We start from the raw sequence: 16263 nt of genomic DNA on the forward strand, positions 1-16263 counted from the left end.
AGTGAAATTTTACCACTTGCGACAATATGGATGAACCTAGAGGGTATTATGCTAAGTGAAATAAGTCACACAGAGAAAGAAAAATACCATATGATTTCACTTATATGTGGAATCTAAAGAGCAAAATTAATGAACAAATAAAATAGAAACTGACTTATAGATACAGAGGTCAAACTGATGGTAGCTGGTTTGGCTCAGTGGATAGAGCATCAGCCTGTGGACTAAAGCGTCCTGGGTTTGATTCCGGTCAAGGGCACATGCCCAGATTGCAACCTTGATCCCCAGTGGGGGGCATGCAGGAGGCAGCCGTTGAGTGATTCTCATCATTGATGTTTCTATCTCTCCCTCTCCCTTCCTCTCTGAAATCAATAAAAAATATATATTTTTAAAAATCAGCTTCATTTCAGCAAAACCTAGATTCTGATTGTTATTTGAAGGAGTTGGTAATGGCCAGGATCTTGATGTGAAAACACTCATCTGTAAAGATACTAGTATATGTACCCCTATGTTCATTTCAGCTTTATTCACAGTGGCCGAGACATGGAAACAGTGTCCTTTGATGGACAACTGGATACAGATATGCTACATATATTCAATGGAATATTACTCAGCCATTAAAAAATTGAAATATTGCCATTTGTGACCACATGAGTGGATCTTGAGAGTATTATGCCAAGTGAAAAAAGTCAGATGGAAAAGGATAAGAACCACATGATTTCACTCATATGTGGGATAATACACAAAAAGCAATAAACAAACAAAAACCAAACTCATTGATAGAGACAACAGAATGATAGTTACCAGATTTGAAGCTTGACGTCAAGGCCAACTTTAAAATTCCAGTAAATGAAATAAAATTGTTTCTATTAAAAAAAAATAGGAAAAGAGTAAATGTGTGTGTGCACAACAAGAAAAGTCCAGGAAAAAGAATGAAAGGAGAGGCTATGTCCTATCATAAAGTAAAAAGTACTACACAACTACAGAAATTTAAATTGTGTGGTATTGTCACAGGAATGGATAATCAAGCAGTAGAAAGTCCCAACATATCTATGTCTTTATAGAAATTTTGTTTCTGGTAAGGTAGCATTTCAAGTAGTGGAAGAAGATGGCCTATTCAATAACATGTTAGAAATTGATAAGCCATGCCACACAATATACATACAGTTAAAATTCAAGATGAGCTAAAGATGTAAAGATTTAAAACAGGATAAAGGAATACAGGTTTGACATGAGACTTAAAGTATGGTACCAGGAATGTACTGTAAAAGACACCATAAACCACATTAAAGGACCGGGGAAAATTTTTTCCTCTCATGTTTTTTTGTTTGTGTGTGTGTTTGACCTGAGGATACATGAGAGAGAAGCGTGACGGGCTGCAGGATTGGCGCATGCCCTGACCGGGAACTCAGCCCACCACCTGTGGGTGTACAGGGGGATGCTCCACCCAACTGAGCCTCCTGGCCAGGACTCTATCATGTTTTAATATATGACATCCAAACTCTATTAAAGAGTTTTCATTTCAGTAATAAGTTAAAATAATAAAAATGTACAAAGGATATAAACATAAATCTCAGAAGAAAAACAAGCAGCCCAAAAACATGAAGAGCTAAATTTTAAACAGAAAAATAAGAAACCAATAAAGATAATATTTTCATTCTTCCAAGTGTCAAAAATGTCAAGTTTATTTTCTGTCTGTAGAATTTAAATTTGAAGAAGCCTGTTTTGGAGGACTATATTTCAATCAGAATTCTAAACAGGTATGCTATTGGGTCAACTTAATTCCCAAGAATCTATGTTAAAGAAATAGTCACACATGTGGACAAAGATATGTATGTATAGATATAAGTGTCTATCTATATACATTTGCAACCAATTAAAATTAAGATAGAACCAGTGTTTAATATTCAAGAGGTTAACTTATGTTACCTCCTTTCTGTGGAATGAATGCTACAAAGAGGTGGGTCTATACATTCTGATGTAGCCAGAGCTCCAGCAGCTACTAAGTGAAAAGAAAGCAAGCTGAGGAACAACCATAACCCTGTATATGTTAAATTATATTATACATTTTAAATGTTACACACCTACATATGCTGGCATCGAATATATGCAGTAACAGCTACCTCTGAGTGGCATTGTTGTAAGCATGCTAAAGAATGACCTCATGTCATTCTCACTACCAGCTGCTTCATTCCACAGGTGAAGAGGCAGGCACCGAGTCAGTAAGTGCCTTTCTCCGGGTGCGATTTAAACCAGCTTTCAAACTCCCGCATTACCAGCCGGCCACACGGAGAAGGAAAACGGGAAGGAGGCCATGTCGGACTGCTTACACCAGGCAGAGGCGGGCGGGAGGGAAAAAACTTACAGGGATATTTCATATGTTTCTATATTATTTGAATCTTTTACAAAATGTTTCATATATTCAAAGGGGGGAAAGTTTGGCAAGGGACTCGCTTTTGTTGCGTTACGGAAACAAATTTTAAAATGGTTTGTAAGACAAAAAAAATGTGGAGAACGGGTCTTTCTTCAGACATTTTCCAGGTTCCTCGGCTTAAATGGCCTTTCCATTTTCCGACAGTACATCGATGAACGGTGCACTGATTGCATTATCACCGAGGCCCAGTTACCTATGAAGTGTTGACACTCACGTAGCCTTTTACAGCCTCTGCTGCGGCTATAAAGTAAGGCCTCCGCCGCCTCCCGACAGGTCCCCGGAGATGGAGCTGACCTGGAAGTTAGCCCTCGGCGTTTTCCTAAGTTTTCCGCGCGGCGGGTTCGGCTGGGAGCCTGCCGGCGGCTTCCTGGCAGCGGCCGGTCCTCTGCCTGCGGCGGGGGACGCGTGCCCCGGGCCGCTGCCCGCCCTCCTGCCGCGGCACCTGGGCGGCCTCCGCGCCCGCGGCGTCACCCACTACAAGGTGCTCCTGTCCCGGGCCCGGCTGCTGCCCGCGGGCGGCTCGGAGGCGCCGGACCCGGGGGCGCTGCGCTGCTACCGGCGGCTCCTGGAGGCCGTGCACGCGGCGGGGCTGCGGCCGCTGGGGGTGCTGCACGGCGGGCGCCTCCCGGACCCCGGGCCCCGCGGCGAAACCCCCGCCGACCGCTTCGCCGACTACGCCGCGTTCGCCTTCCGCTCCTTCGGGGACTTGGTGGACACCTGGTTCACTTTCAGCGACTTGGAGGAGGCGATCGCGGGGCTGCCCGCCCCTCAGTCAGGACCCGCCCGCCTGCAGACCCTCGCCGACGCCCACAGAAAAGCCTATGAGGTTTTCCACGAAAAATACGCCCCTCCCGGTGAGTCCACGCCACCCGGCGGCTGGCACCCGCAGCCCGCGCCACCCCCGCCCCTCCGCCTCCTCGCGGGGCTCGGCGCTTCCCCCCACTCAGTAGGCCGGTCATTCCATTCATAGCGAGACATCGATACCGTGACGAAGGCTCCCCCGTGGGGACGGGCAGGGAGGGTTCCCTGCGCGGCGCCCCGCATCCCCCGGAAGCACCCCTTGCCCAGCCGGGAGTCGGTGCCGCCGCCGAAGTCTCTCTGCCGTCCCCCGTCCTCCTGCCCTGCCCTCCTGGCCATCCGAGGCCTCGAGGGCCCCCCCCCCAGGCTCCCCTCCCTCTCCGCCCCCCATTTCTTACGGAAAGCCGCTCACACGGTCTGGTTGAAGCTTGCATTCCGGGGGAGACAGACAAGTACAAAGATAAATCCTGATGTTCTGGCAGGTGGCGGGCGAGGAGGGCACGGTTCCAGTGTCCATGTTCTTGCCGCGTAACTCCCTTGAGGTTCTGATTCAGCGGGTCTGGGCGGGACCAGGGCATCCGTGACTGGGATACGCTCTCTGGGCGCATCTGAGGACCCCAGTTGTGAGAACCAATTCTGGGTTATGTGTGCTTTCTTGTTTTCGTTATATACGCGTAGCATATAATATACACCGAGTGGCCAGATGATTATGACCGGCCAGATTATTTAGACCACCCCACCAGTACAGTGAAGTAGTTATGCAAATAATAATAATAAAATCTTGAGAGTATTTGCTTAGGAAGTTTTCAATATTCAGTAGTTTTGGAAGTGTCAGTGAAGTACTGATGGGGTGCTCATCATAATCTGGCCACTCAGTGTGTGCATGCCTGTATATTCTACTTTCTGAGTGTCTTCTCGTTTTTACAAAAAGCATGATTTCCAGTGGTCTTATAGGTTCCCACAATGCGAATGGGTCATAAAGTGTAAAAGATTGTGCTCATTTTAATATATGTTTAATTTCCACTATTGCAAATTATAAACATGCCTCTATATAAATGCTTGCCTACCTTCTGACCAATTCTTTCTGATCGGTTCTTAGAATCGAAATGACTAGATCAAGAGATGTGCATTCTTTAAGACCTTAAAGCGTGTGGCTAAACTATCTTCCAGGAAAGATGTAACCGTTTCTACAACAGTTGTAAGACGCTTTTCTGACCCTGCTCAGCCGGTTTTCGATGATGCGATTATTTTTATCATTGATAACTTGACAGCTAAAAACTGTTTTATCCTTATAGTCTCCGTTTTATGTGTTTGATTATAAGAGGCTAAACTTTGTGTGTGTGTGTGGGGGGGGGGGGGGGGTTCTATGTGAAAAATGAAAGGAGTGTGAGTGTGGAAGCGGCTGTTTTCTATAGGAAGGCCGACCTCAGGCCACCTCGGTGCAGCCTGCAGGCGGGGGGGGGGGGGGGGGGGGGGGTGGCGGGGGGACCTGGGGACAGGACGCCGGCGGAGGAGTGCGAGGCCCGCCCGGGCACAGCGCAGCGAGGGCTGGTGGTCCGGTTAGTGACCAGGAACCCGGGGCGCGAGGCGGGGCTGGATGTGAAGCTGAGCCTTCGGGAAGCGCCCCTTGGGGAGGGTGAGCGAGGGTTTGCTGGCTTCGCTCTTTCTGCTGAAGAAACGCTGAGTAAAATGAACTTTGGAAGAAGGCAGCACTGAACTTGCATCCTCTCCATCGGGGACATCCGTCCTACTCTGAGGTCAGATTCTGTAGGATTCCTTACATTATGCAATTATATACGCATGTTTCTTTAAATGGTTTGCAGATTTCGTTTTTAATTTCCATCAGGTTCCGAAAGACTGTTTCTTTGTTTCAAAGATGGTTTCTTTTTTAAACTTACATTTTCCTTCTTTTCCTCTTGTGCTCATTTCCCCCCATTCTTTACTTTCTGTCTCATCACTATCACTAGATTGTCTGCCCCCAATATAATATGGGAAACAAAATCAATCCTCTTTTCAATTTCTTTACTATTTTAAAAGGTGGTTCTCTCTCTCTCTCTCTCTCTCTCTCTCTCTCTCTCTCTCTCTCTCTCTCTCTCCCCTCTTCCTCTTTTCCCTCCCTCCCTCCTTCTCATTCTCCACTTCCTCTTAAGTGCAAACCATAGCCTGTTGTTCTTTTTAAAATATATTATTTAATACACACAAAAAGTTATATAACTTATGTTGGTTAAAAGCAAAATACAACAACAATACACATGGAGTGACCACTCGATCCAACAATTAAAATAGAACACGATCAGCTAGGATGGCTCTAATAAAATAGGCAGTAACAGGGCTGGCGATGGTGTGGAGAAATTAGAACCCTATGCATTGCTGGTGGAATGACGGACGTGCAGCCATTCCGAAAAACAGCCTGGCAGTTCCTCGAGTTAACTTTAGAGTTACCGTGACCCGACACTGCCTCTCCCGGGTATATGCCGGAGAGCAATGAAAACAAACGTGCAGGCAGAAACTCGTCACCAACCTTTATAGCAGCATTGTTTACAATAACCCAACGAGGTTATAGCAGCATTATTTATAGCAGCATTGTTTGTAATAACCCTAATGCTCATCACTGTGGATAAACAAAATGAGACATAAACATACACTGGAATATTATTCATCCTTAGAAGAGGTGAAGTACAGATACATGCTACACATGATGAACCTTCAGTCGCAAAGCACCGCATATCATAGGATTTCCTACACACTGTATGTCCAGAACAGGCAGCTCACAGAGACACTGAAGTACCTTAGCAATATCTAGGGCTCAAAGGAAATGGTGACTGCTCCTGGCTACGCGGCATTTCCCTTTAGGTGACTAAAATATTTTGGAATAGTGCAGATGGCTGCACAGTTTTGTGACTATATTAAAAACCACTGAATTGTATACTTTAAAGGGGTGAATTTTTTCAATTAAAGTTGACATTAAATATTGTTTTATATTCTTTTGAGGAGGGGTGAATTTTTTGCTATATGAATACATATTTTAACTTTAAAAATGTAAAAAATAAATAAATGGGAGGGTTGAGGGTTTATAAAGCAAGGCAAAACAAACCACACTTACATCTACTTGAATATGCCCCCCATCTTTTATTTTATTTTTTTAATCTTCACCCGAGGATATGTCTTTATGGATTTTTGAGAGAGAGAAACATCAACTGGCTGCCTCCCGTACATGGTCTGACCAGGGATTGAACCTGAAAGCTAGATATGTGCTCTGACTGGGGAATCAAACCCGCAAACTTCTGGTGCACAGGACAGAGCTCCAAGCGGCTGAGCCACCTCACCAGGACCCTGTCCCATCTCTCATTCATCCCCTCCTCACCCAGGTCACCGCTACGCAACTGTTCTCTTTACCTTTTATTATTTGATAGCTGCCTGCCCCCCGCCCCCGCCATTTGGTGTCCACAATGACTTGATAGTACAAGGCCAAACATTTTAAATAAAAAAAATTTTAGTTACAGAGCAGGTAGCAGTTTAGCAAATAAAGCACATTCCCAGTGTTTTGAAAAAATATGTTAAAGAAGGAAATTTCCATTTACTACTGATTAGAAAATACAGTATTAAATGCAGTTCTGATACTTTTCTAAGAATTCTTTTTATCAGAGTATGATTTACATATAGTGAAATGCGTGATCTTAATTTTACAGTTTGATTAGTTTTGGCAAACACATTCGTGTAACCCACACCCTTACCAAGATAAGGCTTAACTGCCCGGCCGACGTGGCTCAGTGGTTGAGTGTCAACCTATGAACCAGGAGGTCATGGTCAGGACACATGCTCATGTGCAGGAGGCAGCCAATCAATGATTCTCTCTCATCATTGATATTTTTATCTCTCTCTCTTTCCCTTCCTCTTTGAAATCAATAAAAAAATATATATATATTTTTAAAAAAAGATAAGACTTAACTAACACTTCAGAAAATTCCCTCTAGATAGAAAATTCCCCTCATGATTAATTGTAACCTTTCTAGTCAATCCTTCCCCAGGAGCAACCACTGACCTGGTTTCTATCAGCTTCGATAGCAATGGAACCACACAGTGTTTGTGTCTGTCCTCTGTCTCTCTTCCTGCATTCAGCATAATGTTTGTGAGATTTATTAATTTCTGTTGCTGCATTCGTTATTTGCTCCTGTTTTTCTTCTTAGTCGTTCTGTATTATGAATGTATCGTAGTTGAGGTGCTTTTGAGCTATGTCCAGTTTTCATCTATTATGAATCAAGTTGCTATAAGCATTTATTCTTGTGTAAGGTTTTATGTGGACATATATTTTTATTTTATCTTAGGTGAATACCCAGGAGTGTATTTGATTTCTTAAGAAACTGCGAGTTTTCTGAAGCAATTGTTCCATCTTACACTCCCAGCAGCAGCTTACGTGAGAGTTTCAATGGCCCCACCAATGTCCTCACCAACATTGGCATTTTCATATTTTCTCTTTTTGTAATATATTTTTTAATTGATTTCAGAGAGGAAGAGAGAGGGAGAGAGACAGAAACATAAATGATGAGAATCATCAAGTGGCTGCCCCCTGTATGCCCCCTACTGGGGACCGAGCCCACAACCTGGGCATGTGCCCTTGACCAGAATTGAACCCAGGCCCCTTCAGTCCACAGGCTGATGCTCTACCCACTGAGCCAAACCAGCTAGGGCATAAATACTTTTTAAAAGTTCTTGGTTCTCCTAACCAAGGAGGTAAAAGACTTGTACACTGAAAAATATAATACATTGCTGAAAGAAATTAAAGGGGGAAAAAAATAAATGGAAACACATTCTTTGTTCCTAGACTGGAAGACATAATATTGTTAAAATGTCAATACTACTCAAAGTGATCTACAGATGCAATGAAATCCCTGTCAAAATCCCAACGATTGAAAAATTCATCCTTAAACACATATGGAATCTCAAGAGACCTCAAATAACCAAAACAATCTTGAAAAAGAAGAACAAAGTTGTAGGACTCACACTTCCTGATTCCAAAACTTGCTACAAAGTTAAAGTATTCAAAATAGTACAGTACTGGCCTAAGTTTGGATGGACATATAAAAAAATGGAATAGAATAGAATAGAATAGAATAGAATAGAATAGAATAGAATAGAATAGAGAGCCCAGAAAAAAACAAACAAACAAACAAATAAAAACCCCTCACCTATATGGTCAAATGGTTTTTGACAAGGGTGTCAAGACCAGTCAGTGGAGGGAGGGAAGGAGGGGAGACAGTCTTTTCAACAAATACTGGGAAAACTGAATATCCATATGCAAAAGAATGAAGTTGGACCCTTACCTTACCCCGTATACAAAAATTAACTCAAAATAGATCAAAGACCCAAACATAAGAACTAAAACTATAAAACTCTTAGAAGAAAACATTGGGACAATATTGTGTGCTGTTTTTTAGCTATGACACTAAAAGTGCAGGTAACACAAAATAAAATAGATAAATTAGACTTCATCAAAATTAAAAAATTTTGTGCATCCAAGAATACTATCAACAAAGAGAAAAAGCAACCCAAAGAATGGGAAAAAATATTTGCAAATCATATATTTGCTAAGAGATTAATATCCGGAATATATTTTAATATATTTTTTTTATTGATTTTTTACAGAGAGGAAGGGAGAGGGATAGAGAGTTAGAAACATCGATGAGAGGGAAACATCGATCAGCTGCCTCCTGCACACTCCCCACTGGAGATGTGCCCGCAACCAAGGTACATGCCCTTGACCGGAATTGAACCTGGGACCTTTCAGTCCGCAGGCCGATGCTCTATCCACTGAGCCAAACCGGTTACGGCCGAAATATATTTTAAAAACTTCTAATTCAACAACAACAAAACAAACAACTGTATTAAAAATGGGCCAAGGCCCTAGCTGGTTTGGCTCAGTGGATAGAGCGTTGGCCTGAGGACTGAAGAGTCCCGGGTTCGATTCCTGTCAAGAGCACATGCCAGGGTTGCGGGCTTAATCCCCAGTAGGGGGTGTGCAGGAGGCAGCCAATCAATGATTCTCTCTCATCATTGATGTTTCTATCTCTCTTTCCCTCTCCCTTCCTCTCTGAAATTAATAAAAATATATTTAAAATAAAAATGGGCAAAGGACTTTAATTGATATTTTTTTCCAAAGAAGTTATGGCATGGCCAGTAAGTACATGAAAAGATGCTCTATATCAACAATCATTAGGAAATACAAATCAAAACCTCAAGATTTAAAAACACACAAGATTCCACTTCATACCCATTTGATGGATACCATTAAAAACAAAGAAAGTCACAAGTGTTGGTGAGGTTACAGAGAAACTGTAATCCTTGCGCATCGTTGGCAGGAGTGTAAAATGATGCGGCCACTGTGGAAGACAGTGTAGCAGTTCCTCAAGAGATTAAACATGGAATTACCATACGATCTAGCACTGGGGGTATATGCCCCCAAAGCTGAAAGCAGGGACTTGAACAGATATTCGTATGCTCATTTTCATAGCAGCATTATTCACAACAGCCAAAAGGTGAGAAAAACCCAAATGCCCGTGGATCGACGAATATATACACAAAATATGGGACATACAAACAATGGAATATGATTCAACCTTGGAAAGAAATGACATTCTGGCACATGCCATACCATGGATGAACCCTGAAGACATGATACTACATGAAATAAGCCAGACACAAAACATAAATATTATATGATTCCACCTAGATGAGGGACCTAGAATGAGCAAGTCCACTAAGGCAGGGGGGAGGGTAGTGGTTACCAGGAGCTAGGAGGAGGGGAGATGGGAAGTTACTGTTCAGTGGACACAGCGTTCTAGTTTGGGATGGTGGGAAAGTTCTGGAGACAGATGGTGGTGATGGTTGCACAACAATGTAAATGTGCTTAATGCCACCGCACTGTACACTTAAAAATGTTTAATGGTAAATTTATGTTGTTTATATTTTGCCACGATATTTGAAAAGTCTTTTCTAATCTTCCTCTATGTCTTATAAACCTGGCATTGATGTGTCCAGTGTGCCCACAGAGGAGAGCACCAAAGAGAGGATTCGACAGAGCTGGAGGGAGGGAGGAGAGAGACCGCCCCTCAGGCGGGAAGCGTAGAAGTGCACACAGCGTCCGCCACCTGCACCATCTGGGGCACAATCCAGGGTGACACCAGCTCCCCACCCACTCCTGGCAGTCGTGGCAGCACTGGCAGCTCAGTACTGCCCAGGTTTCTGTTATTGAAGCATTTGGCCCAACGGGAAAGGGCCTATTTTATGTGGAGAACTGCAGTGGGTTTTGGAGGAACAACTTCTCTTTATGGGCGGAGACAGAAATGAGCTGACCCTTCAGTGAGGTCTGGTGATGCCGCAGGGGGGATGGGGGGGGGGGGGTTATAGGGAGGGACAGGTATTACGCAGGGTTATGCAGCGACATTCTCCCCCGGCTCAACACAGTTAATTCTCAACCCACGGCAAATACTGATTCAGAGTCCTGTGGGCGTAAAAACCTATCTGTAACCACATTCAGCACAAACTACAGGATACATCCTCTTACACCAGTAATTCCTCGCCTTTCAGTCCCATAGAGAACAGGAGCTGCAAGCTTAGAGAATCTAGTCTTGAGGAATCCGCATTTGACGTTGTTTTAAGAAGCCTGGTTTGTGCTTGCACTGGAGACGGGAGCAAGCATAAGCTATGCGGGGGAAGTTTGATCATTTTGTGTATGAGGATTTCTGGAACTTCAGGCACATCTGTTCAGTCTAAATTCTAAAAACAGTTTGCAAAGTCAAACAGAAATGATTTGTGGGTTCATTGTGCTTAGGGATTAGCTGTACCCTTGTTTCCTTTCATTGGTCAAGAGATGGTACTAACTAACCTGCTCGTTTTAAAGTGTGGGGCACAAGCGGAGAACGTATGTTGTGTGTGCTGACGTGACGACAGACAGACTGCAGCATGAAAGGCGGAGCCGTGGGCACCGGCAGTAAATTCCTGACAGCGTTATCTTATCAGAACAGGACTGACTGTCTGGGTGACAGTCCCTGCGCAGAGGGTTTCAAAGTCCCATTGTGCTATCGAGAAAAGGACCAGGCAGCGGCTGCCAGTGGTGGAGCCGTGGCTGGAAGAACTTCCTCCTGGGCAGCACTCGGATGAGAGAGAGAAGGCAAGGCGTGTCGCCTCCAACTGTGGTTCTGTTCCTTGCTTGTTTGGCGTTTTCGCGTCATGGGCCTGAGCACCTGTCACGCTCCAGTCCTCAGCTTGATATCTGCAGGGACTGAAGACGTGTTTAAGTTTTGCTGGTCAAGGGGCCTACACTCCAGTGGGAGATAAAGATGTGTGCGCATCTGAGCGATAGAGAGCAATACAGACAGCAAGGACCCCAGCCCCCAGCTTGCTGGATGCACCGAGGGTCCCAGCCCCCAGCTGGATGCACCGAGGGTCCCGGCCCCCAGCTGGATGCACCGAGGGTCCCAGCCCCCAGCTTGCTGGATGCACCGAGGGTCCCAGCCCCCAGCTGGATGCACTGAGGGTCCCGGCCCCCAGCTTGCTGGATGCACCGAGGGTCCCAGCCCCCAGCTGGGTGCACCGAGGGTCCCAGCCCCCAGCTTGCTGGATGCACCGAGGGTCCCAGCCCCCAGCTTGCTGGATGCACCGAGGGTCCCGACCCCCAGCTGGATGCACTGAGGGTCCCGGCCCCCAGCTTGCTGGATGCACTGAGGGTCCCGGCCCCCAGCTGGATGCACTGAGGGTCCCGGCCCCCAGCTGGATGCACCGAGGGTCCCAGCCCCCAGCTTGCTGGATGCACCGAGGGTCCCGGCCCCCAGCTGGATGCACTGAGGGTCCCGGCCCCCAGCTTGCTGGATGCACTGAGGGTCCCGGCCCCCAGCTGGATGCACTGAGGGTCCCGGCCCCCAGCTTGCTGGATGCACTGAGGGTCCCGGCCCCCAGCTGGATGCACTGAGGGTCCCGGCCCCCAGCTTGCTGGATGCACTGAGGGTCCCGGCCCCCAGCTGGATGCACTGAGGGTCCCGGCCCCCAGCTGGATGCACTGAGGGTCCCGGCCCCCAGCTGGATGCACTGAGGGCCCCGGCCCCCAGCTTGCTGGATGCACTGAGGGCCCCGGCCCCCAGCTTGCTGGATGCCCTGGTTCCTGCCGGCAGGTGGTCCTGATGCACACAGATTCGAGCCCCACTGTTAGGTGATCAAATGTCAAAGCAAGTGGGTACAAGCCGCGTATGTTCTATCTCCTTGTCGCCCCTTCGGGACACAGGAGCGGCTGAGCTGGTGTTTGTACAGAGAACAGGGCCAGGCGACAGCAGCTCCCCGAGAGCTCCCGCCGGGAGAGAAGCTGAGGAAGCAGAGGCCTGCGTTCCTTCGAAAGGCTTTTACAGAGGCCCAGGGCGCACGAAGCTTTCTCTAAAAGGGTGTTTGTAAGCCGCCTTGTTGTCTAACATCTTCCAGCTGCGGTTAAGCCGTGCGAGTGAAACTCTTTGTAAATGGGTGGCCGTGGAGTAGAAAGTCGATAGGCAGGGAGTCCCCACGCGGCCGTGGCCACGGGCTCCGCCCGCTCACCTGCTCTCCTCCCCGTTGGTTGCAGGTGGGAAGCTCTCCGTGGTCCTGCCAGCGGAAGCCGCCTCGGAGCTCCTGCGAGAACCCGCCACAGCCTCCCTGGCCAAGGTGAGGACAGGCCTGCCTCTGCGACATCCCAGGAAAGTGCCATTTTCATTCCAGACGGCGAGCTGGTGCTGCCTGTTGGCTTGACTTTTGATACGTGCCCTGTGGGGTCTGCTCTCGGGATTCGCAGTGACTTTAGGTGAAATCCCCATGTTGGAGCCTCCGCTCCTGCTGGTCAGGTGTCAGCTTCTGCGCTGCTCGCTCTGATTTCTTATTAAAAGGGTCAAAATAGCGTGTTAGGAGGGAAGTCAGTTCCTAGCAAAACAGGTCCCAGGGCAGAGGGCTTGTTCTTGTAAGTATGTGCTCCCTCCAGCCCCCATCCAGGTTTCTGCCTCCTCTAATATAACTTCTATTTTTTAAATCTTATTTATTGCTTTCTTTTTTTTTTTAAGAGAGAGAGGGAGGGAGGGAGGGAGAGAGGGAGGGAAGGAGAGAAACATCAGTTTGTGGTTGTCTCCTGTCTGTGCCCTGACTGGGGATGGAACCTGGAACCTTGATGCATGTGGATGACGCTCTAACCACCGGAGCCCCGGCCAGGCTAAATACACTTTAAACGGTGGTTTTAATAAGGACAGTTAAACACCTGAGACTGAAGCCGCCACGGGCCCTCGGAAGGCTGGCTGCGGGCAGCCTGGAGAGCCATCAGGAAAGGGCCGATTCGGCAGTTCTTTGGCCCACAGGGCGCCGCCCGCCTGTGACAGACACCGGCTGGCATGTGCGACACAGGGAGGCCCGCACTCAGCGTCTGGCCTTCGGGTTAATGAGCTCGGAAATTTACAATCCAGACGGATAAGCTAGAAATAGGTGCTCCAAGGCCGAGTGTGTGGCTGGAACCGTCTGAATTGGTTTACGAGGGGCAATAAGGCATCGGCCCTGAACTCGGAGACCAAAGTGCTCCTCAGGAAAGTGCTGGTGGAGCAGCAGCCTTTGCACCGGGCGCCCTGCCCTCCTCCGTGCCAGGCGGTGCTTCTGAATTACCTTCCAAGAGCGCGGCCTTGCCGGGCCCCTGCTGGGAACGAACTCCCCTGCACCGGAGCAGACCCCCGGCTCTCGGCTGCCCTCTGACCTCACCTCGTTTTCCCAGCCTGCGCCCCGCTTTCTTCCTGTCTCCCGCGCCCCTTCTAATCCTCCAGCCTTCCTCCACAATCCCTCCCAACAAAATCTCCCCATTGTGAACGTCCATCCGTCCGTGGGAGGTGCTCTTCATCAGGAGGCCGCTCGGTCGGCTGTGGCCTCTCCCACCTGAAGCCCTTAGCCGGCTGTTGAGCCAGCAGCTCCCAGCCCCTGGTGTTTACCCCCATCGCCTCCGTGAGGTCCGAAAGGCTGGCGGCCGCTGACCTGGAGGGCTAGTCACAGCAGCTGAGGCCAGTCCTGGGCCTTCAGAGGCCTCCCCAAGCCCCAGGTGAACCTAACCGCCCCAAGGTCTGAGGACCTCGTGTGGACTTTCCTCTTTTTTTTTTTTTTCTATATTTTATTGAGTTTTTACAGAGAGGAAGGGAGAGAGATAGAGAGTTAGAAACATCGATGAGAGAGAAACATCGATCAGCCGCCTCCTGCACATCTCCTACTGGGGATGTGCCCGCAACCCAGGTACATGCCCTTGACCGGAATCGAACCCGGGACCTTTCAGTCCGCAGACCGACGCTCTATCCACTGAGCCAAACCGGTTTCGGCTGGACTTTCCTTATAACCCTGCTACGCGTCTGCCTTTGCTTGTGTGATCCTGCCTTGACTAACACTCTGCGTTAAGTTGTCTGCTTCTTTGAACGTGACTCCCCACCCACTGTACCCAGCGCAGTGACTTTCAGGAGTAGAAACTCCATGACGACGAGTTGTGAGGACTGGACAAAAGCAGGAGCTGAGCAGACCGGGCGGGAGCGGGAGGGTGGGTGTCCCACCAGGCGTGTGGACGGTTAGTAAACACCGATGAGAAGTGATGGGGAAGCCGTAGGGCTCCCGTGGAGGCAGCTGTCCGAGCCCGCCGCACACACGGTTGTCGGTTGTCACCAGGGGCCAGTACCCAGTCTTTGTTCTTAGGGACAGATGATCCACTGGGGCGGGGAGTCGGGGGGGGGGGGGGCGGCGGTTGGGGGGGAAGGGACAGGAAATGGCGTGCTGAGAAGGATGGGGTGGGGGGATCACAATGTCTGTGTATGTGTTTAGACTGTGAATCTGAAGTTCCTAGAGTTCATGCAGGCCAGAGGCAGGGCGGAGGGCATGTCCTTCCCTGGGCGAGGGTGGGATGGGGAAGACCAGGCCGTGAGAGTGGTGTTCGCGGGTAATAGCTTGGGCCAGGCGAGGGCCACCTGGGGCGGACTTTAAACCGTGGCTGGAAGTAGCCAGTGGCTGTAGCCTCCAGTGAAAATAAAGCTCAGTACTGCAGGGGGCTCTGCAGAGATCCCGGGGGGATGAGGAGGGGGCTGTGGGTGGCAGAAGGCTCCCCTGCCTCCATCCTGGCAAAGTGGGGCCACGTGGAAGCGATGCCCAGAGCAGCGCTGGCCGCGGACGCCCTCCTAGGGCTCACCTGCTTGGTGGGAGCCCGCCATGTCCGGCATACAGCACTCCATTCACTCATTCGTTTACGCTTATGCAATTATTGAGCGCTTACTGGGTGCCAAGCACTTTGCTGAGTACATAGATGATGTATCCCCAGCAGCACACAGCTCCACCCACCAGAAACACACACACATTCTCACTCCTTCCCCAGCTGCTCCTCCGCCTGCTTTTCCCTTGGAAAATCCCACTTTGGAGTCTTCAGTTCACTGATGGGGGAGAAACAAAAGAACATTTCTGAGCAGTTCCTCATCTGAAATTGCTTCTCTCTGATGATCCTGATTCCTTCTTTCTAGGACGCAGTCGATTTCCTGTCTCTTGATTGGTCTTACGATTGCCAAGGAGGCCCGAGTCTGCTGCAGGAGCTGAGGGAGCTGCAGGTGAGTCGGACATTTCCTGTCCGATGATGAGTGGCAGCGGCTCCTGGGAGCACCTTCGGCGTGTACCGCGTGGGCTGGTGTGTACACTGAACTGCCGCTCACACTCGGCAGACCTGCTGCGCTGTATCCGGGGAGCTTCCCCCAGAGCATCGCTGGAGGAGGTGGGGAGGCGAGGTCTTCCCCGGGAAGGATGGTGAGGGTTGGCTGTTAAGGTAAATATTTACCTGCAAGTCCTGCTTTCCTGTGTAGAAATCCACTGAGAATCCAAATTCCAGATTAGCAAAGACATTTCCTGGGTTTGGCTCCTGGTTGCACAACAGTGTGAATGTGCTTCATGCCTCTGAACTGTACTCTTACATATGGTTAAGACGGTAAAGTTATTTTATGTGTAATTTACCACAATTTTTAAAAATGACATCAGAC

The 16263-nt window shown here is 48.4% G+C and overlaps 1 protein-coding gene across 1 annotated transcript in view; it reads left to right on the plus strand.

The window, feature by feature from the left end:
- Nucleotides 1–2714: 2714 nt before the first annotated feature.
- LCT (lactase) overlaps nt 2715–16263 on the plus strand; it is a gene marked incomplete at its 5' end in the record, with an annotated part of 50920 nt that continues 37371 nt past the window's right edge. Inside the window, 3 exons of the mRNA XM_081096347.1 lie at nt 2715–3285; nt 12831–12910; nt 15757–15840. Coding sequence (XP_080952473.1) covers nt 2715–3285; nt 12831–12910; nt 15757–15840 — 735 coding nt within the window. The remainder of the gene's footprint in view (nt 3286–12830; nt 12911–15756; nt 15841–16263) is intronic.

This window comes from Myotis nattereri, assembly GCF_964212035.1.
Source record: "Myotis nattereri genome assembly, chromosome: 7".
Lineage (NCBI taxonomy): Eukaryota > Metazoa > Chordata > Mammalia > Chiroptera > Vespertilionidae > Myotis > Myotis nattereri.